Source organism: Thalassophryne amazonica, chromosome 10 (assembly GCF_902500255.1).
Source record: "Thalassophryne amazonica chromosome 10, fThaAma1.1, whole genome shotgun sequence".
NCBI lineage: Eukaryota > Metazoa > Chordata > Actinopteri > Batrachoidiformes > Batrachoididae > Thalassophryne > Thalassophryne amazonica.
This window is the reverse complement of record NC_047112.1, coordinates 25,858,203-25,884,111: the sequence shown is the minus strand read 5'-3', so window position 1 is coordinate 25,884,111 and position 25,909 is coordinate 25,858,203. Positions and strand designations below refer to the sequence as shown.

Genomic DNA, 25,909 nt, shown 5'->3' with positions numbered 1-25,909 from the left:
GGGACACCTGATTCACACCTGTTTGTTCCACAAAACTGACGAACTCACTGACTGAATGCCACACTACTATTATTGTGAACACCCCCTTTTCTACTTTTTTTTTTTACTAATAGCCCAATTTCATAGCCTTAAGAGTGTGCATATCATGAATGCTTGGTCTTGTTGGATTTGTGAGAATCTACTGAATCTACTGGTACCTTGTTTCCCATGTAACAATAAGAAATATACTCAAAACCTGGATTAATCTTTTTAGTCACATAGCGATACTATTATTCTGAACACTACTGTAACTTGACCACAGAAAGTTTTTCCATTGACAAATGTCCACATTATCTTCTGCTGCTCTGAGACAAATAGTTTTATTGTCTTCTTGGAGTGGTTTTTTTTTCCGGGCACCCTCGGGGTTAGCTGAACACTCGCTGTAATCTCCGACCAGTCCTGTTTTATGCCATTAACATTTCCTGGAAGCTTGAAACCAGCTACTGCATGCATATCAGTTCACTTTCTACTATGTTACACACCCCAAAAGCACTGCCCTGGAGGACTGTCATGGGACTATGTCTGTCACAACACTCTTGAACTGACCTGGAGATAAACACAGACCACAGACGGATGTTACTCAGTGAGAATTATGAAATAGGTGAAAATTCTCAAAGCACAAGTTTAAAGAAGCAGGTGTTGCAAATGTATGACACAAGTGGCCTGGCATCCTCGCACCACAGAGAGCAGGGGAAATTGCTCAAGCCTAAAGAATGAATGTAATATGTGTAATGATGCCATAGCACGCCAGCATTTCTCCGTCGTCCTATGCTGGCTTCACAGGTGCCAGTCATGCCATAGCCGGATCAGGAGGTGGTTTTCCGTGCCATGGGTGGGCCTTCTCAGGCGTGATGAGGCTCTGTTGAGTCCCGGGTCCTGACCGGTGCTACCTATCGTAGCTGGCCTCATCTGGTCCAACGGTCAATCATTTATTTCTATCACAGTCTTTATCCACGACCTCTTGTATTTCTGATGTTTATCTCAGCTTACCCCTGTTACTATTGTTGTTGTTTTGTTTCTCTTCTGTAACCTGTCTGTGGTTATTGTCATATCTTGACGCATTTGTCCACCACACAGAAAAGTCTGAGGCCTAGTATGAACCCAGAACCCTTCTTTTTATGAGCAGTAGACCGAATCACTTGCATCATGATTACCGCAGCATCATTTGCAAAAAAAAAAAAAAAAAAAAAAAATCAATCTACGCTTTCAAATCCCTTACATTTAAGCATCTTTAGATATAATAATAAGTTGTATGAAATTGTGATGTACTTGAAGCTCAAGATCTTACAGTAGTCCACCATTGCCAATTTTTGACACTCAATTGTGTATGTTTTTGACTGAAAAGCCCAAACAAAACACCATTTACCCAATCAGGGCTTGAAACAAGTGTAATCTGTGGTAAAAGTAGTGTTGTAGAATATTGTGAGCAATCTCAAAGTTAAAAAAAAATTGTCACATTAGGATAAATCTTGATCCACACAACATAAAGAACCAAATTTAATTGATGCCATTTGGGGGTACAGGTGTGTAAAACAGGTGAAAGTGAACAAGCAGGGACAATCACAGCTTTCTGGTCTCTGAGCAGAAGTCTCCTTCTGATCCTTCTCCACTACGGGAGACCTATGAAAACATGCCATGCTCTTCAGCAGAAGACAGCTTTGAAATGATAAGAAAGACATTTAGCTGTTTGGAAAAGTGTGGGGGGAAATAAGGAAATAGTATGGGAATCGTGCATACGCTGTGTTTTTGTCAATACTCAAATGTAAGTGTGTAGTAAGCAGTGTTTTGTCTTCAGTTTAGATGGTTTTTTAAAACCTTTTCTCTGCATCTCCTTTTTTTTTTGTTTCTATAGGTACATGTCCACTCTGTACTCCCACCCAGACTTTCCAACAAAGGGCCCAAAAGAGATCAACCAGGAGCTGATGAAAGAGTTAGCAGTAACCCGCTGAGGCTATTGCTGCCCAAACACATTACAAACTACATCCAGGCCCTGTGGACCAAGAAAGCCGCAGGGCAGCCTGTTACCTTTACTGATATCTTTGGTATGCTAATAGGAGAGACACTTATACCTGCGGTAAGACGCACATCACTGCTACATCAATCATCTTCCATTCAGCCCATCTTTCATTTCCTCTCTTTCCTGCTTTTATGTCCATTACACACTGACATTCTACATCATAGAAATTGTACCATAGTCTCATTGAACCCTGCATGATATTGCGGGATTTGACCACTTACAGGGTCCTCCGCAGCCATTGCGCAATATATACACAGCATAACTTATGGATAAATGGTGTACTGTTTTGTTTTCGGCTGTAATCACAGAAGCAGTGATGAAAAGTGTTTTTTTTCAGTTCCCAGTGGAGAAGGGAAGACAAAGCGAGTGGGAGACATCATGTCCGTATATGTTAGCCTACACAGCTAACCAGAGTAGCGCCATTCTCTCGCCTGCAAAACTGCCTGTTGAGATCTCTGGTTCTGGATGTCCCAGCTAGAGAACATGTACTGTGTTTAGACGGACATGAACTTACAACTGCCCACTGTGACACGTGTGTCTGCTTGCTGTCCTCACGTGGGCATACATAAAAACATATATCGCTGTTGCGACGGGCTGCAGCGAGTGAGCGCACGGCACGCACATTGACAGGGTGCCCCAGGTGATACGAACCGTCAGATCATAACACGCAGCGGACAATCTGAATGTCACACCACCCACTTGAGCTCTGTTCCACATGACACTGTGTCTGTCCCATGGCGCGCCGTCCAGAAGACACACGTGTCGGGCCGGACATGTGCGCTCGACCAGTAGGTGTGGACATGATAAGAGCACCCTGCTTCTCATTCATGTCATTTCATGACTGTACGTCTGTGACCATAGGTCATCTACAGAGGAACAGACGGTCCATACTTGTATTGCCTGCTTGATAAGAGGGATTCAACAAAATGCATTTTTTTTAATGGTTTGTGATTTTACTTTTTTTAAATACATCTACAGTGGTCCCTCGTTTATTGCGGGAGTTACGTTATAAAAATAACCCACGATAAGCGAAATGCAAAGTAGTCAGCGAGATTTTTTGCAATTATAGATGTTTTAAGGCTGTAAAACCCCTCACTACACACTTTATATATTTTCTCAAACAGGCATTAACATTTTCTCACTTTTCTCTCCTGTGTAAACATTGTCTTTTTTCTTCTGGGCGAGAAGATTATTAACAGACACATGCAGAACTCTCCCTTCGCTCACTGCCTCCAGAGGTACGGATGCGGGACCTGCAAAGAATCTAAGTCCTCTCAGTGGCCACGGAGCTCTGCTGCTGCGGTCAACATCCGCATCAAAACAGCGAGCATAGTCTCTGGACTTGTTGCCAGATTTGGCGCAGCTCCGCACAGCAGACAGGAGGCGGTGTGAGTGGCCCGCTGCTGCCTTTACCAAGCCCCAGACTCAGTAAGTGCATCGGAAGCAGTGAGAGCAATCACGTTGATGGCGACCGGTGCCGTGACCGGCCCGCCTGATAAGGACGCAGAACACAATGCGCTGTTAAAAAAAAAGCATGCAAAATTGCACTAAAAATCCGCGAAACTCTGATGCCGCGAAAGGTGAACTGCGTTATAGCGACCACTGTATCTCCTTGTTGATTTCAGGCATTTTTCCACACCATTTACATTACAATGATGGTAGCGCAGTGGTGAAGTTTCTGGCTGGCAGTCAGAGCTTTTGTTAATTGCAGGTTCGAATCCTGTGGTTGGCGTGTATTTTTTTCACAGCAGCTGCGCGATGTGGTTGCATCTGAAGCAGTTGCTGCAGCTGCTCGCATTGTGTTCCCATTGTGACTGTGTCGTGCACAAAACCATCGCAGCAGGATCGTTCATGCCTGCCCGTTGGCTCAATGTTTTTGTGGTTCGCTCATACGAGCTGTTCTGCTGTGATTCGCCCTGATTTGTATTTATTCGTACTATGCGTGAAGTCAACTAACATTGTTTGAATAAAGTTTTATGGTTAAAACATTTGTAAACCCTAAAATCGTACATTTTCATTCCTGTTGGAGCTTATACACTAATCCAATAAGCAAAATTGACACATTGTGTGAAGGCAAGAAGCATCACCTCGAGGAGATGAGGGAGCAGGTCCAGCCAGAGTAAATGCATTAATTATATTATAAAATTATTTTCTGAATGTGTTTTAAATTTCTTAATGTTGTTTGTTTCATACTTTTGTACTGTGAAGAAACTATATGTTGATGTTGGAAACTACTGTTTAATTTCAGTTGTTCATTTAATTATTTACAACTTGGATCTTCATCTGATTCAAAGTTGTAGGACTGGGTTGCTTGATGCAAGGATGTTTCGCTTCAAATCGCAGAAGCTTCCTCAGCTAAAATTCTTGCTCTGGTAGTCTGACTTCTGTCTTGACTCTTGTAGAGAAGAATAACAGAAGCTAGAAAAGCTGGAGTATTAAACCTAACCAGACCCCTCCTACTGAGAGGCAGACTGCTATTGGCTAGTGACTAAACAGTTGTTCTAATTAGCACCTATTGTGCTCTAGTTAGCACTTTCCTAATGACAGGGTAGCTGTCCCTCCTAATGATGGGACTGACGCCTCTCCTGACGGCTCTCCTGACAGCTCTCCTGAAGACTCAAGCAACCCAGTCCCATTGAAGATTCAAGTTTCTCTACTATGGAAACCACCTGGGCAACTGAGAGCCTTCACAGAAACCCAAGCCAAAGTTAAATTCATATAGTAAAACTTAGCAGTTAGCTTCAGCTACATGTTTTAGCAGTTTATTGGTTTTGCATTATCGCTGTCAACTTTTGAGGTAGTGGATTTGCGGTTATTGAAGCTAACTTTTTATGTTATTTGTGCGCACCCCTGCATATTGTCAACAAAGGGTTCTGACAGTGTTACAATTTGACCACCTGGCAATAAATGACTGAAATAAAATAATACATTGTCTTTTGACAGAGGATGGACCTCAAGCTAAGTGACATTCAGGAGAAAATTAACCAGGCTCAGAGTCCACTTCCTCTCTTCACATGTCTCCATGTCAAGCCAGACGTCTCTGAGCTCATGTTTGCAGGTAAATGTCTCTTTTTGCATCATTTCTAAGTAATAAGTATTGCATGTTCCTCTGTAGGCTTTGCAGAACAATTTTACACATCTAAAAAGAGGTGAGCAGATAAGTTTGGACATTTGAAAAACCACCACAGGCCACATGTTTCCTTGTAAAGTTCCAGTTTTACTCTCAGAGAGGATGTGTCGTGACACGATGGGCTGCTGTGTGGTGCAAGATAACAGCTATACTTTGTCCAGTAATTGTGTATCTGCACAAGTGACAGTGATAGACCATGTCTAAGTCCTCACCCTTACCAAAAAATAGTACTGATAAGTATATAAAAAGTAAACTAGAAGTATACTTGAAACATACTTGCATGTACTACTTTTTGGTAAGGGCAGTTCATCAAATATCAATCAATCAATCAATCAATCAATCAATTTTTTTATATAGCGTCAAATCACAACAAACAGTTGCCCCAAGGCGCTTTATATTGTAAGGCAAGGCCATACAATAATTATGTAAAACCCCAACGGTCAAAACGACCCCCTGTGAGCAAGCACTTGGCTACAGTGGGAAGGAAAAACTCCCTTTTAACAGGAAGAAACCTCCAGCAGAACCAGGCTCAGGGAGGGGCAGTCTTCTGCTGGGACTGGTTGGGGCTGAGGGAGAGAACCAGGAAAAACATGCTGTGGAGGGGAGCAGAGATCGATCACTAATGATTAAATGCAGAGTGGTGCATACAGAGCAAAAAGAGAAAGAAACAGTGCATCATGGGAACCCCCCAGCAGTCTACGTCTATAGCAGCATAACTAAGGGATGGTTCAGGGTCACCTGATCCAGCCCTAACTATAAGCTTTAGCAAAAAGGAAAGTTTTAAGCCTAATCTTAAAAGTAGAGGGTGTCTGTCTCCCTGATCTGAATTGGGAGCTGGTTCCACATGTTGATGGTTTGGATGAAGTAACTAATGAAAATAACTCACAGAACAATCGGAGAGAAAGAGTCTAACCAAATACCGGCATCACTGAAAGCAGCCAAAGATAACGATACGTCTTTGGGATGGTTATGAGTAATTTTTTCTCTAATAGTTAAAATTTTGTTAGCAAAGAAAGTCATGAAGTCATTACTAGTTAAAGTTAATGGAATACTCAGCTCAATAGAGCTCTGACTCTTTGTCAGCCTGGCTACAGTGCTGAAAAGAAACCTGGGGTTGTTCTTATTTTCTTCAATTAGTGATGAGTAGAAAGATGTCCTAGCTTTACGGAGGGCTTTTTTATAGCAACAGACTCTTTTTCCAGGCTAAGTGAAGATCTTCTAAATTAGTGAGACGCCATTTCCTCTCCAACTTACGGGTTATCTGCTTTAAGCTACGGGTTTGTGAGTTATACCACGGAGTCAGGCACTTCTGATTTAAAGCTCTCTTTTTCAGAGGAGCTACAGCATCCAAAGTTGTCTTCAATGAGGATGTAAAACTATTGACGAGATACTCTATCTCACTTACAGAGTTTAGGTAGCTACTCTGCACTGTGTTGGTATATGGCATTAGAGAACATAAAGAAGGAATCATATCCTTAAACCTAGTTACAGCGCTTTCTGAAAGACTTCTAGTGTAATGAAACTTATTCCCCACTGCTGGGTAGTCCATCAGAGTAAATGTAAATGTTATTAAGAAATGATCTGACAGAAGGGAGTTTTCAGGGAATACTGTTAAGTCTTCTATTTCCATACCATAAGTCAGAACAAGATCTAAGATATGATTAAAGTGGTGGGTGGACTCATTTACTTTTTGAGCAAAGCCAATAGAGTCTAATAAGATTAAATGCAGTGTTGAGGCTGTCATTCTCAGCATCTGTGTGGATGTTAAAATCGCCCACTATAATTATCTTATCTGAGCTAAGCACTAAGTCAGACAAAAAGTCTGAAAATTCACAGAGAAACTCACAGTAACGACCAGGTGGACGATAGATAATACAAATAAAACTGGTTTTTGGGACTTCCAATTTGGATGGACAAGACTAAGAGTCAAGCTTTCAAATGAATTAAAGCTCTGTCTGGGTTTTTGATTAATTAATAATGGAATGGAAGATTGCTGCTAATCCTCCGCCCCGGCCCGTGCTACGAGCATTCTGACAGTTAGTGTGACTCGGGGTGTTGACTCATTTAAACTAACATATTCATCCTGCTGTAACCAGGTTTCTGTAAGGCAGAATAAATCAATATATTGATCAATTATTATCATTTACCACAGGGACTTAGAAGAGAGAGACCTAATGTTTAATAGACCACATTTAACTGTTTTAGTCTGTGGTGCAGTTGAAGGTGCTATATTATTTTTTCTTTTTGAATTTTTATGGTTATGCTCCATCAACATGTTTATTAGACCCCATTCCTACCAGGCTGCTCAAGAGCCCTACCATTATTTAATGCTTCGATCTTAATTATGATCAATCTATCTTTGTTAGTTGGCTATGTACCACAGGCTTTTAAGGTGGCAGTAATTAAACCATTACTTAAAAAGCCATCACTTGACCCAGCTATCTTAGCTAATTAGGCCAATCTCCACCTTCCTTTTCTCTCAAAATTCTTGAAGGGTAGTTGTAAAACGCTAACTGATCATCTGCAGAGGAATGGTCTATTTGAAGAGTTTCATCAGGTTTTAGAATTCATCATATACAGAAACAGCATTAGTGAAGGTTACAAATGACTTCTTATGGCCTCGGACAGTGTCTCATCTCTGTGCTTGTTCTGTTAGACCTCGTGCTGCTTTTGATACTGTTGACCATAAAATTTTATTACAGAGATAGAGCATGCCATAGGTAATTAAAGGCACTGCGCTGCGGTGGTTTGAATCATATTGTGTAATGATTACAATTTGTTCATGTATATGGGGAATCTTCCTCACAGACTAAAGTTAATTATGGAGTTCCACAAGGTTCTGTGCTAGGACCAATTTTATTCACTTTATACATGCTTCCCTTAGGCATATTATTAGACGGTATGCTTAAATTTTCATTGTTACGCAGATGATACCCAGCTTTAAAGAAATACTAAGGTGATCGCCGGCCACTAAGCTCTAAGCTTCACTAAAAGCCCCAGACTTTAGATAAAGTTGAGGCCGCAGCCGCTTCATTACTAATGAATTAATTTAAAAGGGTAGGAAGCATAGTACCATACTATGCCAGTATGCTAGCCATACGAAAGGGAAAATAAGTGCATCATAAGACTGGACTTGAAAGTTTCTATAGAATCTTACTGTTTTATTGATGCAGGGAGATCATTCCACAGAACAGGGGCATGATAAGAGAAAGGTCTGTGACCCACAGACTTCTTATTCACCCTAGGGACACAAGTAGTCTTGCACCCTGATAACGCAAGCCCGGGGCGGTACGTAAGGTTTAATTAGGTCAGCTAGGTAGGGAGGTGCCAGTCCGTGAACAATTTTATAGACTAGTAGCAGAACCTTAAAATCTGATCACACTGGGACAGGAAGCCAGTGAAGAGATGCCAAAATGGGTGTAATGTGGTCAAACTTTCTGCTTTCTGTCAAATGTCTGGCAGCAGCATTTTGAACCATTGGAGAGCCCTAATGCTGGGCTATAGTAAACCAGAAAACAGAACATTGCAGTAGTCCAATCTAGAAGAGAAAATGCATGAATCAGGGTCTTAGCATCAGCCATAGACAAGATGTGGCTGTATTTATTACAGTATTTATAAATACATTTATTATTATCATTTGTGTCAAAGACTCAAGTGCATTTCATTTTAATGTCCTACCTTTCTGAAGTGCATTTTCTTGTGTAAAATGTTAAAAACTGTAAATGCACTCACATTTCTCACATTTGTGTCATTGTGCAGGATACTACATTGAGATGTCTTCTTGATTCTACAAAGACTTTGTTGAGAAGTTCTGTCCTGACGACTTATAATGGCTTCTAATATCATTGTGAGTATTAATGTGCAGCTTTAATCCTGTGTGCACCGTCACAGAAGTGAAGAGATTCTAGTTGTTTAGGCACAATTTAGTCTGTCATGCTCAGTTTTGTTTTAAGTCAACTGTAAAACTGAAGTGAAAATGCTTTGGAATGCACTTCTCACTCACTTCTGCTGAGTTTGGGCGTTACTGGGTCAAACCAAAAGCTTTCCGGAAGATTTATCAAGGTTGTGTTTTTTCACTGCAAGTTTGCAAATAAGAGTGTGACAAGAGTTAATGTGAGGATGTTTTTTTAGGCAGCACAGAGAAGTATGATGTCAGTGGTACTGTTTTTTTAAAACATCTGTGAGTCTTTATACTGCAGCGGATAAGTGAAAAAGTCTTTCAAATGGTGATGCAAGCATCAAATGGGCACAACAACACCTTAGACATTGCCCTTTTGAAAAGGCAGGGTATCCACTTGAATTTTTAATCGGCAGCCAGGTAGGGGTCAATATATATATATGATATGTAATATATGCATAGCCATGCCTATTTATATATGCATTGTTGTGGTTAGGGGTCTGGACAAGACCGGAATGGCTCAGGTGATAGACTCAAATGCTGGGAGCAAGGATGAGACAGGAGTGAACAAAAGGAGATTTATTTACAATAATGGATTACCAAAGGAGTAAATAGTGCTGAAGCTGGAGCTGGTGCCTGCAGAGCAGACAGGGCTTGCTTGTAGCGGTGGAAAGCCAGGAGCTGCAGTGCACACGGAGCCATGCTTGAGAGTTAGTGAGTGGGATAAAACCCAGGGTGTGGTACTGGAACCGGAGCCAGGTGGGACGCTCAGAGCTGAGGATGGAGGAACGGTCTGAGAAATGAGGAGAACAATGGTGAGTGATTGCACTCATAACACTGGAAGCCTTTAACAACAGAATGTTCACAGCATAACTGAATGCAGGAATGTTCACAGTTCAGGAATTGTTCACAGAGGTCAGCAGCGGTGTGTCTTATGACGCAGTTCAGTTAAGCTTGACTTGGCTTCAGGAATGACTTGGAAGTTCTTAGTAGTTCTGCATAACAGTTCATACCAGATTATCTTTGAGGGGAGCTGCAGGAAGCTCAGACGTTGCACAGAAGCATCTCAGTGAATCTCTCAGAAGACAGAGCGCATGGAAGCATCAGAGTCGAAGTAACGGTATCTCAAGTAGTATCTGCCCATGCAGACTGAGAATCTGATGTAGGCAAGGTCATGAAGGAATCTGGCAAAAACTGAGCTCAAAGCCGGGGTTTAAGTAACCCGCTCCTGATCAGGAGCTCATGAGCCTCAGGTGCGAGGAGATGATGAGTTGCAGGTGCTCCTCGACTCTGCCACCTGGAGGGAAAACAGACAAACAACAGACAGGGACAGACAGGGCAAGGACAAAGGGCAACCACAACATGCATGGGGATAGTACTTCAAGTCGAGGTGCACTAATTCTTTATTTTTAAGGGCTGCAAAACCGATGGGCCATGGGTCAAACCTAAATGTTGATGTCGTGAAGTACATACGTACAAGTACATTATATTATAATTTTGTGTATTATTTTGTCACGGTGGTGCAGCCGTAGTACTCTTGCCTAATAGCAAGAAGGTCAAGAATGATAAATGGACTGCATTTATATCACACTTTTCCATCTGAATCTGAAAATCAAACTGCTTTACAATGATGCCTTGCATTCACCCATTCACACACACTGATGTCAGGGTGCTGCTATGCAAGGCGCTCAACTGTACACCGGGAACATCTGGGGTGGTTAAGGACCTTTCCCAAGGGCCCTTAGTGACTTTCCAGTCTGGCAGTGGTTTGAATCGAGGATCCTCTGGTCTCCAGCCCACTGCTGAACCACTAGACGATCACCTCGAAGGCTACTTGTGCCCTGATCTCCTTACACATGTGCAACTCCATCAGAAAACTAGAGGCAAATCAACATGTGGATCCATACCAGATCAACTGCAGTTGACCCCGACCAAGATTTGAGTTTTTAATCTGCTTAATTGGTTATTTGTTCATTTTCAGAGACCTTGCCACTTGCTGTGGTCCACCAAAACAAAAAGAAGGTGGTCCAGATGTGGCCCGAGGGACCCAAATCGAGCTCCCCTGTTATAATAAGAAGTGCATTTTTTTAAATCATTTTTAGCAGGAGTCTTAATCAGTTTAATTTCCCAAGAATTATGAGTATTCATGGCTAACACTCTAAAAAGAACAGTGATTTGCATAATCTAGTTATGTCTCCTTACAGTTTGTTATAATTAGCTTTTACCATTTAAACAAATAGCTGACATAACTCGATTCGGTGAATATAACATTTCCTTTCTTAGAATGAATGTGAATTTACTGTTGTAAAATTTGTTTTTGAATCTGAACCAAACTGACAAATTTTGCTTTGCAGGTGGAGCAACAGTTTTCACACAAATTCACAGTGACGGTAGTTCAAGCTGAGCGTGTCACCAAGGGAGCGCTGGGTGACCTGTGTGAGTCCAAATACGTTACATGTTTTATTTTACCTGTGTTAAAAGTGAGCATTGAGAAGAAGCCAGATCAATGCTGTGTGGGACTCAGTCAGGTAAAGTATATGTTAATTTACAAGTAAAATTATTTTACATTGGTCATGAAAACAAATATTTACTGGTCAGACGATACGGATCCTAACTGAATAGTTTCTTGGGTACTATGCAAATACATTTTGTTTTTTTTTTTCTGCCACAGCATCCAGTTTGTGTTTCTTTTTAAAGTATGAAAATTTACTCCAAAGGTGTAGCTGCAGGGGGTTGTTCAGGTTACTCCCCCCCCCCCACACACCTTCCCCAGTTACTACACAAATACTGATGATATAAACAAGACCTTTTGAAACCAAATCAATTTGTTGGTTTCAGAAACTGTTTCAAAAGCTCAACACTAAGCAAAACAATTATGTCAGAAAATGGTCCACTGTTTCAACGCACCAAAACACAAATTTAAGGAAATACTTCAGAGCGTGGTTATTGTTTTGAAGCGTGTACAAAGCACAGAATGAAGTGGCTTCAGAAAAATATTTGTTGCTTTAAAGCGTGCAGACGTCTATGATAGCAACATACCCAGAATGTTTCTTTTGTGAGGTTGAGTTTTTTATTTTTTCAAAAAACCATATGGATTTGAATCATGTGTGATTGCATCAGCCAAGCTTGAACCTTCGTGTGCATGCATGAGTTTTTTCACGCCTGTCGTTGCGTCATTCGCCTGTGAGCAGGCTTTGTGTGAGCAGTGGTCCACCCCTCTCGTCGTTTTTTTTATTGCGAATAAATGTCTGAAACGATTTGGAGCTTTGCTGCATCAATTTTTTTTCCAGAACTGTGAGAGACCTCCAGGTGGACACCGTTCCGAAAATTAATATGGCTTTCAGGGACGATTTTATGGGGATTACACAGATTAAGGAGTGATCCAGACGGTTTAAAGACCGCCCACAACTGCTGAGAGCACGCACGCGGTCCGGCGCCGATTGACAGGCTCAAACCCCACTGAAACAACCAGATCATTTCCACGTGAAGGCTTTGTTGATCCGGGACGTCATCTGACTTTCACAAAAAGGCAGAAGGCTTGGACATCAGCACTTTTCGGCACATTCCACTGTTACAGGAGTTTTTTTCATGGAAAGAAAAGCGGACGGGACGCGCCACGGAGCCGTTCATTACGCGGCTCAAAACCACCTCCATGTTGGTCTCATAGGATGGCTTTCAGGTGGATTTCAGACGGTTGTCGGTTGCTTTTCAGGCGTTGCTTTGGTGCCATGCGGCTCCACCGCGATGCACGGAACTCCTCCGCACGTCTGTCTCAATGTGCTGAAAAAGTGCTGATGTCCACGTCTTTTCACAATTCTGTGCTAGTAAGATGACATACCGGATCAAGACAGCGTCCAGGTTTGAAATGAACGGCACATTCCACTGTTACAGGAGTTTTTGTCATGGAAAGTGGAGCGGAATTCCGCGCATCGCGGTGGAGCCGGATGGCGCAAAGCAACGCCGTGATGAAGCCTCACAGGACATGTTTGGGGCATGTCCAGCTCATGCTCAATTTCTCGGATAATCACACGACTGAAAAGCAACCGACAGCCGTCTGAAATCCACCTGAAAGCCGTCCTGTGAGACCAACACGGAGGTGGTTTTGTGCTGCGTAATGAACGGCTCCGTGGTGCGTCCCTCCGCTTTTCTTTCCATGAAAAAAACTCCTGTAACAGTAGAATGTGCCAAAAAAATGCTGATGTCCACGCCTTCTGCCTTTTTGTGAAAGTCAGACGACGTCCCGGATCAACAAAGCCTTCACGTTGGAAATTATCTGGTTGTTTCAGTGGGGTTTGAGCCTGTCGATTGGCGCTCGGAGTGCGCCGCGCTCTCAGCAGTTGTGGGCGGTCTTTAAACTGTCTGGATCACTCCTTAATCTGTGTAATCCCCATAAAATCGTCCCTGAAAGCCATATTAATTTTCCGAACAGTGTCCACCTGGAGGTCTCTCACAAAAAAATTGATGCAGCAAAGCTCCAAATCATTCAGACATTTATTTGCAATAAAAATCCGACGAGAGGGGCTGACCAGTGCTCACACAAAGTCTGCTCACAAGCGAATGACGCAACCGACAGGCGTGAAAAAACTCACGCATGCGCACGAAGGTTCAAGATTGCCTGATGTAATCACACGTGATTCAAATCCATATGGTTTTTGAAAAAAATAAAAAGGTTGGATACTTTTCTAACAGACCTCGTATAGTTTTATATATACTGGTATATAGTTTACATCCCATAATCTGAATCCAGACAGAAGAAACCTGATCGGTGCATTGTGTCTCTGCAGTGGACACCCCAGATCCATATGTGGAGCTCTTCATTCCCACGGCCCCAGAGAGCAGGAAGAAGACCCGACACATCGACAACGACATCAACCCAAAATGGAACGAGACCTTTCACTTCATCTTAGACCCAAACCAGCAGAACGTCCTGAAGGTGAGGATACTTGAGTTTTCTAGTGTACTTCCATCTACTACCTAACGGGGCACTCAGAGTGCATTCCTCCTGTGGGAACCCATAGTCCCCTTATATTTAAGTCTCAAAACATAGTCCAAATTAGTGGATCATCTCTGTCCAAAACCACATTTTTGTTCACCAGATCCAGTTCACTATCGTTTTAAATTTATTTTGGTTCAGGTCACTATGCGGATGTGGAACAAAGTAAAGTAGTGGACAGACAATCGTGGAATTCTCAACATCCACCTTTTACCCGATTGTGAATTTAACCCTGATGTCTCACTTTTGTTTCTGAATGCTGACCTGTGATATTGATCTTTGATCCTGATGGCCTGTCTGTGAAGCTAGTATGTGTGTCGAACAGGTAGCTCAGTCAGGAAAGCAGTTGGACTAGTGATGTGTGGGCCTTCAACTGAGTCCCAGTCATGCTACTTGTCTGTGTCCTTGGACATGGCATCTTGCAATGTGTTAGGAAAATTACCTAAAAACACTGACACAGACCACAAATGAGACACCGGGGGAAACAGGTTTCAGTTTCTAAGCTCTTTCTTCATTTAAAGCTTTAAAGGTAGATGTCATACAGAGTGCAACGTATGAAAGACAAATATGAGTACATTCAGTTTTCATGCCACTTATATACAGTCCCAATGTGTTACAAAGTCCATTCAGTTAATCATTTGATAGTATAAGACAGTCACTCTCAAAAGTCCGTTCCTTGATCGTATATTATACATGGATGAAACATTGTCTCCTCTCATCACATAGCATAAGACAATCAGACAAAATAGTCATTTCCTTCTTGCTCATCATGCACTGTTGAACGCCTCATCAATCTTATCTGTGCCCTGTGTACACTTCCTCTTCCATGGCATTGTTCAATCAATTACTAAGACAGTTATAATGGTAAATATACTTGACAGAGCTTTGACACCATGAACTTTTCTAACATATTGTCTTTCATAAATCTAGCAGTAAATAGGTACCACTTTTGGCTGGGAATTAACGTTTGTTGGACTGGCATCCTGTTGAGGTGGAATCATAGACTTTCACCTGCTTCATTCTCTGGAATTTGGAGATAAGCACCAGTGCCAACAGACTTGAGGGCCTATATAGGGCTTCCTCATCTGTGAACCTGATTAATGATCTTTCATTCTGACTAGTCATTTTTGTAACTGGAACTTCATCTTTGATCATAATATTGGTTCTCAAATCCTCATCCTTGGCCCTGATCTTTGAACCTGAACATTGATTTTTGATCCTGAGTTCTGACCTTTGATCATGATCACTTATCTTGACAGCTGACCTCTGATGCTGAAATTACAATTTGGGGCTCTACAACCCTGTTCTAGGAGATCACCTGCCCTGCATGTTCTCCATGTCGACCTGCTCTACTCACACCTGATTAATTAACTCGGGCATTTGCCAGTTCTTGATTGGCTGGGCACACCTGACTTTGTTAATTTGCTGTGGGTGGATGGAATAGGGACAGATGGAAAACATACAGGGAATGTGGTCCCCAGGAACAGGGTTGGTGATCCCTGTTCTAATTCCTGATTGCTTTGATACTCTAATCAAGATTAAAGATCAATGGCGGCATCAGAATCAAAGCTCAACGGCAGGATCTTGTCATTGATCCATATTTACATGAAAATTTAATGGCTTCTTTCTTGGCCCAGGGTCTAGTTTTCCATCATTTAAAACAACAACAATTAAAAGTATTTTTTAGATATCCTGCTGATGAACAAACACACATACATATAAACAAACAGATAGGCAAACATACAGATAGTGAAAGAGAAACAAAAATACAACTCCTTCATACATTTAAAGTATTCAACACAGATAGTATGAACAAAATCAACGAGATCCATTAGGGTCACTTATGGCAAAACAGATATTTTTGGAGTAAAGATTTATTTATGGCTGCTAGTTGTTTAACTTATTAAAAAGATAATGTTTATTTCATTACTTGACTGGCTGTTAATGTCCTGGAATAACAAAAGTGTTGCTCTATTTCACTGAGAACTATTGATGTTTATTCCAATTAGATAACATTAATGGACGCCAATTATGTGATGGATGAGACTCTTGGGACGGCTTCCTTTGAAATCTCCAAACTCAGTGTGGGCCAGAAAAAGATGGAGGCTTTCCGCATCGGCAAAGTAAGAGACTCGTCATGGACATTAAACATGTCAATTTGAATTACATTGACAAATGGAAGAAAAGATGCATAAAACATACCATTTCCCCCCTCATTTTATATAATGGTGCAGCGGAAATTATCCTAAAGTGTGTGTGGACAGTACAAGTCCACACTTGACCTGGTGGATTCGAGTTTGTCCTTTCGAGTATTTTATTACAAATATCTGAGATCATATAACTTGCTGAGCAGTTAATAGGACTAATGGACCATCTAAGAAATCTGTTTAGCAAATATTAGTAAAATTTAATTTATATGTTAGCACCATTAGCACCAGGTTAACACTAGTTAGCAGGTAGCTTGATGACATGAGATACACTGATGGTGCAATGGATACTAAGGCATGTGGTGGTCATATGTTTTAATATGGGTGGCACTGGGATCCAAAATATTAAGGGGCACATAGTAAATTTTGCAGAGTAAAATCTACTCTGCCAGGATAACATTTGGTCCTAGTCCAAATAGAGTTAAATAAACTCTATTACAGAGTGAAATCAGCCCTACTGTCTTGTGAAATCAGATTTTCCAACTCCAATAAGAGTCATTCACAGCATGATAGAGTTGATTTTACACTGTGATAGAATTGATTTAGCACTGTGATAGAGTATATTTAACTCTATTTGGACTGAGACCAGATGTTATCCTGGCAGAGTATATCTTACTCTGTAGAATTTACTGTGTAGGTGTATATAAGCTTTTGCTTCTACCTACACCCTTTCAGTTATTTAGGTTAACTGAGAAATCAGTTTTGTTTTGAACTGAATAGTTTCTCTTTTTTTTTCTTGTACCAAAATAAACTTATTTATTAATTCATTCATTCATTATAATGAGATGACATTCATATCTGTATCTGCCAACAGCAAATTTGGCCAGTTTGGCCAGTTTCAGACACTATAACCGACTGTCAAAAATTAGAATTCCTCGCCAGACTGAAAATCGCTAGGGTCCCATGGGTGAGGTCTTTAATACGCCAATTGCTTCCAGCTTGCAGTTGAGCGCAGTGCATGGCAGCGTCCCTGACTATATGGGTGAATGTGAAGCATCATTGTAAGTGCTTTGAATTTCTGATTCAAATGGAAAAAACTCTACAGAAAGGCAGTCATTTTACTCTTCCTGAATGCATCATAACCGACAACTGCTTTACTACAATAACTACATATTCCATTACTTTTACAGGCAACCAAAGTGTATTTAGAGATGTCCCTGGAGATCTGGTGAGTATTCCTTTCAAACCCACCTCTTTAATTATTATAATTTTATTTTAGTGTTAGGTTGTACCAATAACTGTTATGTGCCGACGCGGGTTGAGGAGCGGACCTGCGTCTGACTGAACCCAGCGCTAAATAACCAGAAAGCGGTTCCAAAAACAAAACATTTATTTCCCTTTCGTGCAATAATTGTGTACAACATAAAAGTGCGTTTGTCTGGCGGAGTGAAGGACGGCGCGCTCTCCAGCGCCCAAAGGGATCGAAGCCCGGCGCTTCTGGACTCAAGTTCACCGCCAAACACCCCCCCAGGTGGACACAACAAACTGACTCTGTGAAGAATAGAAGAGGTGAGGTAAGTCAACCGCTACAACTAATATCCTTCAAAGGCACACACTATCAGCAACACATTCAGGTCTGATTTTAAGCTTTATGTAAATGAGCAGCTTCTCACAACAGGTGGAGGATCATCAGTCCGCATGCCACGGCCGTGAGAAGCGAGCTGCACTATTCTCATCAATGTTCAAATATACTGCGTAACAAAATACCAAATTACTATTAACACTTATTCAGACAATCAATCACCTCTGATGTGTGCTGACAGCATGTGTCCCTCACCCGTCCTCCTTCACAGGCACGATGTGTCAAACCCAGACGCGGTCCTCAGCGTCTCACAAACGAACGTCACAAGGTCGAGTTCCCGGCAATTCTGCTTGAACCACTCATGGCTTAAATGCAGAACGCCATCTAATTATCTGCTTCAGCTGAAAGTCCTTAAGTCCGCACGTGAGCATCATCCACAGGTGCTGCGAGTCATTAGGCCTGCACGTGGACATCCTCCACAAGTGCAGCCAATAATGTTGATGAGGGTGAAGGATTCTTCTGCCAGCACCTTCTCCACAGACAAAAACCAGTTTGCATACCACCTGGAGAACAAAGAAAAGAAAACAACACAAAAACATCCAGCCAAACCCCCCAACACACAACAGTACCCCCCCCATCAACGGGAAGCCTCCCGGCGACCGAACAGACCAGGCCCGAGAACAGCACCTCCCTCTGGGGTCCATAACAGCAAGCAGACGGCGTAACTCTCCCAAGGTCCACAGCAGACAGCAGGACAGGGCACCGTGGCTGGAAGGCCGGCTGGCATCAACAAAACCCCAAAAAAGACCCATATACAACCCAACATACAAGAAAAACACAAAACCCACCCAAAACCTCCCCAGGGGACCGTCCCATCCAACCCCGGGAAGAAAAGAAAAACTCCCAAATGCAAAAACCCAACACAGCCCCAACAACACAATACAAACACAAATTCACAAAGAAAAATAACAACCACCCCCCCCCCCCCCCAGAACGATATGCAGAGCCCAAACCCCCCCCCCCCAGAAGACCTTTACCGCCAGTTCCAGGAGAGACAACCAAAGCCGGAATCCTACAGAGGTCCCCAGGTTTACATGGAGGAGCAGCGCCCCCCAGAGGACCGTACCATCAACCCCAGGAGGCCCCCACCCCACAACCCAGGAACCCCAGACCCGACCACACTTGGTTAGTCGGCCCCACAATCAATTCCCCCCCAGTGGACCGTCCCATCAACCCTGGAGGTGGAACCTGTAATGAAGCATAAAAACACAAAAATCCAACCCCCGGCGGACTTCATTAAAACACCCCGGGGGTAAATAAAACAACTGGAAAACCCTGTTACCTCCCCCAGCACCCCGAAAGACCCCAGATCACTCCCAGAGCCAGTCGTTAGCTCCATTTTGGCGAAAGGCACAAAATTACTAAGCCGGGGAAGGAAACAGGAAAAACTAACCCGGTCCCAACCCCGAAGCGCAGCGGAAAACCGGAAATACGTCCGGTGCCCCTACCCTACCATACCACCAGCCTATCGGGAGGGGCGGAACTACCGAAATGGCGAACGGCAACAGATCGGCCCACCCCTCCGACTGAGGTATGTTTCCGCTGCACCACACCCCGGTAAGACCAATGACGAACGGTCAAAGGCCCACCGAGGCTGGAGTGGAACCGGGCCCTAACCAAACCCAAAAAAATGCCCCTGACAACCCCCCCCCTAGGTGCAGAGGTCTTCTATGAGAAACTCAGCGTGACCAACCTGCACCACCCCACAACCCACAAGACGAACGGTCTTAGGGCAAGTGAGGTTGGGGTTAGGGAAGCAGGGAAATAAAAAACAACAAAACAAAATTACCCAATCCCAAACAGAAAATACCTAAGTTCAAATGATAAAAACCAACGATTGGCTGAGTCCAGCCGAGCTCCGAACCGCCAGTCGTTCACTCCACCAGAACCGCCTCTAAACACCCAAACAATTTATAACCCCTTACAAAAAAAACAAAAACAGCCCAAATAACTAATTATGTTTTTTTTTTTGTTTTTTTTGTGTGTCCATTATTGTGCCTGTCCAAGAACACCTGGAGATATACTTAAGGATCCTAACAATGGAGAGTCATTACTCCACAACGCAATGCAGTGACCCAAGCTAAGGCGTCACCTCGGAGCAAATTTGTCACATATGAGACACGGCTACCATCAGAAGAGAAGGAAGCCGAATCTCTGGGTGACGGAGTTATCTGCAACGGTATCGATAGTGCCGCAGCTGGAGCAGCAGGAAGCGGAACGGCTTGCACTGCAAGCTCCGTAGTGCGAGCATCTGTTTGTTTAATTTGATTTACAAGAGGCCGTAATTGCTCCCATATCTTCTCCAAGTATTCTTGAACTTTTTCAGCAAGAGGAACCGCTTCTGCCGCTGGGTCCATTTTGGAATGGCCGGGAACTACTGTTATGTGCCGACGCGGGTTGAGGAGCGGACCTGCGTCTGACTGAACCCAGCGCTAAATAACCAGAAAGCGGTTCCAAAAACAAAACATTTATTTCCCTTTCGTGCAATAATTGTGTACAACATAAAAGTGCGTTTGTCTGGCGGAGTGAAGGACGGCGCGCTCTCCAGCGCCCAAAGGGATCGAAGCCCGGCGCTTCTGGACTCAAGTTCACCGCCAAACACCCCCCCAGGTGGACACAACAAACTGACTCTGTGAAGAATAGAAGAGGTGAGGTAAGTCAACCGCTACAACTAATATCCTTCAAAGGCACACACTATCAGCAACACATTCAGGTCTGATTTTAAGCTTTATGTAAATGAGCAGCTTCTCACAACAGGTGGAGGATCATCAGTCCGCATGCCACGGCCGTGAGAAGCGAGCTGCACTATTCTCATCAATGTTCAAATATACTGCGTAACAAAATACCAAATTACTATTAACACTTATTCAGACAATCAATCACCTCTGATGTGTGCTGACAGCATGTGTCCCTCACCCGTCCTCCTTCACAGGCACGATGTGTCAAACCCAGACGCGGTCCTCAGCGTCTCACAAACGAACGTCACAAGGTCGAGTTCCTGGCAATTCTGCTTGAACCACTCATGGCTTAAATGCAGAACGCCATCTCATTATCTGCTTCAGCTGAAAGTCCTTAAGTCCGCACGTGAGCATCATCCACAGGTGCTGCGAGTCATTAGGCCTGCACATGGACATCCTCCACAAGTGCAGCCAATAATGTTGATGAGGGTGAAGGATTCTTCTGCCAGCACCTTCTCCACAGACAAAAAACCAGTTTGCATACCACCTGGAGAGCAAAGAAAAGAAAACAACACCAAAATGTCCAGCCAAACCCCCCAACACACAACAATAACTGTATGAGATCACCTTGAAAGCTCTTATCTGACAAGGAAGTCTTGGTAATTGTGAAAAAAAAAAAATCAGTCACATGTTGAGTTGTAGGAATTCACCTGATGCTGCACAGAAGGTAAAATTAGAATATACAACTAAGTGTGTTGTTAATAATAGGACATTGTTGTAAGTTAATATCAGGTGGAAAACAAACACAGTGGCCATGGTGTGACTGTGCAGAGGTGAGTGGGAGTTTTAGAACCTGCCAAGAATTTCTAAAGAAAGGTGAGTAAAAAGGGAGAGGCCATGACAGTTATTCTGTAAATACCTATATGTCTACGAGATTGGTTCACCTGAATACATATCTTATCACACGTAAAGATGAACAGTTTCACTGTGTATCATCCAGGTTTCATGATCAGTTAAGAGAGCGCGTCATGTCTCAGAAACAAAAGGGTAAAGAGAATTTACTTCATGTTTTATGATGTTTGCATTGTTTGTACCTGCAGTACTAAACTGGACCTGCGGTTCAGCCTGGCCCTGTGTGACAAAGAGAAGCAGTTCAGACACGATCGCAGAGAACGAGTGATGCTGGCCATCAAGAAGCTGTTACACATGGAAAAGCCTCGCTTCCTCCCCAGCTCACCAGAAGAGGTGGGAAAACTCAAACCTGTATTTTTTTTTCTTCCATTCATTCATTTCGACAAGAATCACTTTTTTCTCCATCAATTTCAATTTTTTTTCTATTTATATCACGCCAATTCGCAACAACGTCGCCTCAAGGCGTCTCGCACAAAGAGTTTAAAGACAATGTAAAATAAAATTAAAACATCAAAAGCACAATTAAAAGTAAAAAAAAAAAAAAAAAAAAAAAAAAAAAAAAAACACGATAAAGAGTAAAAGAAATTAAAAGAATTTAAAAAAGATGCTAGTATAGGACTGGGTAAAAAGATGTGTCTTCAGTCTTTTCTTAAAAGTCTCCACAGAATCCGAATGTCTCACTGAGGCTGGGAGAGCATTCCACAAAACAGGAGCATGGTACGAGAAGGCTCACTGTCCCGCAGACTTTGTCCTCACCCTTGGGACACAGAGCAGTCCTGCATCCTGTGAACGCAAAGCCCGGGTCGGTACATAGGGTTTACCTAAATCAGCCAAATAGGCCAGTGCCAGTCCATGAACAATTTTTGAATTTTGAGTTCCACCTTGAAAATTATGGAGTTTTTCAGAGACCCATAATGTAACACGTATTTAGAACAGAGCTCAACAGCGACTGCCAACGTTTTTAAGGGGCCCATTCCCCAAGTAAAAATCCCATTCATTTTTTTCCCTTGACATTTAAAAAAAAATCATGATATGAAACATTTTAAGCACTGAACCAAGCCAGTCAGCGACAACCTGAGTCATGATCAAAAAAGTTTTGATCCAAATCAAAACTTTTTATATGGTTAGTAATAGTTTTGTATATATTTTATGGTTTATGTTGTGTGTACAGTGCTTCGACTGTAATCACTGTTTACATCTACGTCACAGCAAAAACTTTTGTCACCTGGTTCGTCATGCACTCATAAACACATTTCTGCTCACTGCCAAGTCGCATACCACATCTTCGGAGGTGATTATGGTTGTTTAGTGAGACATGAATTACAAAGATGACAAAAAATGTCAAAATGAACAAGCGTGTTGTTGGAATTCTGTAAACTTCTAATGAACTAGATTCAAACTTAACACAGCAAAAGCACTCACATGCACACCAGCTCCTCTGCTCTGCAAGGTGAGCCACTGAGCTGCGCATTTTAACAGCGTTTCCCATGTCTTATTAACTCAGTTCACCAGCAGCAAAACAACCAAGCCCGGTTTCATAAAGCAGTCTAATCTTATTGTAGTTGACAAAACGTCAGTGTCTTACCTTAAAAACGGCGGCTGTCATGTACCACCACTTGATGGAACACTCAAGAGCACTCCTACGTCGCTCGTATTCCTCCAAAAGGAGAGCTTCCTCCACTTTTGGTCATGGTTGCTGTAGACGACTGTCATGATGTGTTTGTGACAGTTCTCACATTAGCCACCAGGTGCCGCTATTACGCTGAGCAGTGTTGTGTGCACAAAAAGGCTTGACGGAAGTGTAGAAGAAGACCTGCTAAGCTAAGAGCTAATCGCATCGTTCTGCAGTTCGTATGTGTCTGTAAATGTTAATAAAGCCAGTTAATGAAACAAAGGCTGGACAGTTCATGACAACGATCAACTCCGAAGTAAACAAAACTGTCACACATTGGAGGCGTGAAAATCGTCGACTAACATAAAACGGCTAATCTATAAGTTTAACCGTTGATGTGAAACGGTGATTAGAAGAATAATGTTGGGTGACTAACCGTAGTCAACTAAGTAAGTTTAATAAAAGACTGGACTGCTTTATGAAACCGGGCCCTGTTTCTCCCTGCAGTTTGCAAGCTTTAAAAAAAATGTACTCTAACAGCGACATCCACCAGTCATCCACCATTGCTGTTTCAATTATAGATTGTGGGTAGTGTATTTCTTTTTGCTGACATCACGAATAAAAAACACATTTTTGTTAAAATAAGGTTAATATCACACAGACTTGTGGGCTCTAAAGCAGCACAACATTGTCCTTAGTTAGTCTGTTTTGGATAGGTACGGTCACACTTCCGCTTAGGGGTCAAAAGTTGAAGTTGCTCCAATTTTGGTAGAAAGTGGTGCAAATTATTGGTTGAACTAATACGATTAATAAATGGAACACTTTGACTGTGCTGAATGCTTTGTCTGCAAGCTAAAGGTCAAACAGTGTCGATGTTCATTGGATTCTGTGGCATGTGACATACCCTGTAATGTGATAACTAACTATAATAACTGTGTGATGACACATGGTGGAAACTATTCCTTTTTAAAACCCTATTAACTCAATCACGTTAAATACTGTACAGGTATATTCAGGTGTTGGCATTTCACAACACTTTATTTAGAATTCAGTTGGTCTGGTGATGATGTTTGCCATTATTATGTGATCTTGATTTGGTGATGGTCTTTTTTAATTACCTTTTTTAGCTCCCAATTTTCGATTGGAACACAAACCTCCAGGCACTGCACTAGTTGTATCAAATTACCGTGAAGGATCTGGAACATTTACAAAAAACAATTCTGGTTTCATTTTTATTCCAGTAATATGTCAGTTGGTTCCGTTTTTTATTTTAATTCCTTCCTTTCCTTTTGTTTTGTGTCTACATTTGCTTGGGCAAACACAGTGTGTTTCTGATTAGTGAACCTTGACTTAGATTAAGAACAGGTTAACAAAGTGGAGGAAGTTTTGCTGCAACAGTTGACACCAGTAGTGAGTGTAAATCCATTTCAAATAGTGTATTTTGTAGCTGAGGATGAATATGATTGGATAGTGTGAGTCAGCTCACCATCCAACCATTATTATGAATGATGGTAATGTTTTTTATATTATTTTTAAGCTGTAGGAAGTAGGTGATATTCATTAAACACAATTTAAGTACACTGAAAAAGTGAAACATCAGTGCACTTCATTCAAAGTACTTATTTACATTGGTCTAATGGAAAATCATGGTTTCCAGTTTAAATCTGCTGGAATCACTTTACAAAATCATAAATATACATTGTGAGAAACTAAAAAAATAGCTGTAACAAATTACATCAATTTTTTTTAAGTTGAACCAAAGTATCTTTTTTTCAGTGTAGATGGGTAGGATCAGCCAATGGTTTGTTACTTCAGCACTCCACTTGAACTGACACAGTCTTTAATTTTGGACAATATCAAAAAGTGACTCAAGCGATCAATGTACTCAAGTCTTGACACTCAGTGTGATGTGGTCATCCATGAAGAGTCAAAAGATGTTCCAAGTGCCTACCTGCATGATCCGATGAGGATTGGACTTGGACTCTGCCATGTAGGGGATGACATCTGAGCACCACACCAGTGGTAGTGTCCTGTGGCTTCAGCTTTTCTGCAGATGAGGCTCCGCGTGGGTTGCCATGCTCCCGTGAAAAGTGAAACTGAGCTTGATGAAGTATTTCACAGTGGTTGAAGTGCCATTCCCAAAACTAAACCCCCCCCCCCCCCTCAAAAAAAGTGGATGGAGGACCACCCCTCTGCCTTCTGTGCATGCATCATTTCAGAGCGTCAGCAGTAATTCACCAATTATTGACTTGTTTCTGCTTAAAACTGCACTCCAGTCATCTTCTATCTCAGCGACAGATATCTGAAGCATCTGAATCATTTCCACATAAATTCAGCATTATTTCATAATAAAAGATGGGAGAGTGATCAGAGCACGACAGCAGCACGTCTGAGTCTGACTCTGAGTCTGACTCTCTACACCCAAAGTGATCAAAGGGAATAATGTGATTATTAAGCATCAGATGACAAAATAAAACCTCTTAAATCATTCTAAAGTCAATTTGATCAGAAACGAGGCGATAATCGGTGAATCGTTGCTGATGCTCCGAAATGACGCATGCACAGTGAAGGCAGGGGGGACCGACTTTTAAGGGGAGACCGTTCGGTCGGCGACACTGGCTCTTCTGCCAAGTGGTTTCATAGTGTAGTGGATATGGTGACGTGTGACTCCCAACGTGAGCTCCCAGGCCTAATCTGACCTCAAACCCATGACCCTGACTATCATTCTGAAACAGGTTCAGTGTGACCTACTTTGTAAATGATGGTATGTGTTGCATTCTTGTTATCATGTGGGTAAGATAATTATCTCAGCGTGTGTTTAGTTCCCATGTAAAACAAGTC

At 42.2% G+C, this 25,909-nt stretch overlaps 1 protein-coding gene across 1 annotated transcript in view; it reads left to right on the top strand.

Moving 5' to 3' along the window:
• Nucleotides 1-8,942: 8,942 nt before the first annotated feature.
• The window catches only part of LOC117518469 (cytosolic phospholipase A2-like), a 72,121-nt gene continuing 55,154 nt past the window's right edge, over nt 8,943-25,909 (top strand). Inside the window, exons 1-6 of the mRNA XM_034179598.1 lie at nt 8,943-9,033; nt 11,439-11,520; nt 13,869-14,017; nt 16,087-16,200; nt 17,415-17,452; nt 21,645-21,789. Coding sequence (XP_034035489.1) covers nt 9,016-9,033; nt 11,439-11,520; nt 13,869-14,017; nt 16,087-16,200; nt 17,415-17,452; nt 21,645-21,789 — 546 coding nt within the window. The 5' untranslated portion in view covers nt 8,943-9,015. The remainder of the gene's footprint in view (nt 9,034-11,438; nt 11,521-13,868; nt 14,018-16,086; nt 16,201-17,414; nt 17,453-21,644; nt 21,790-25,909) is intronic.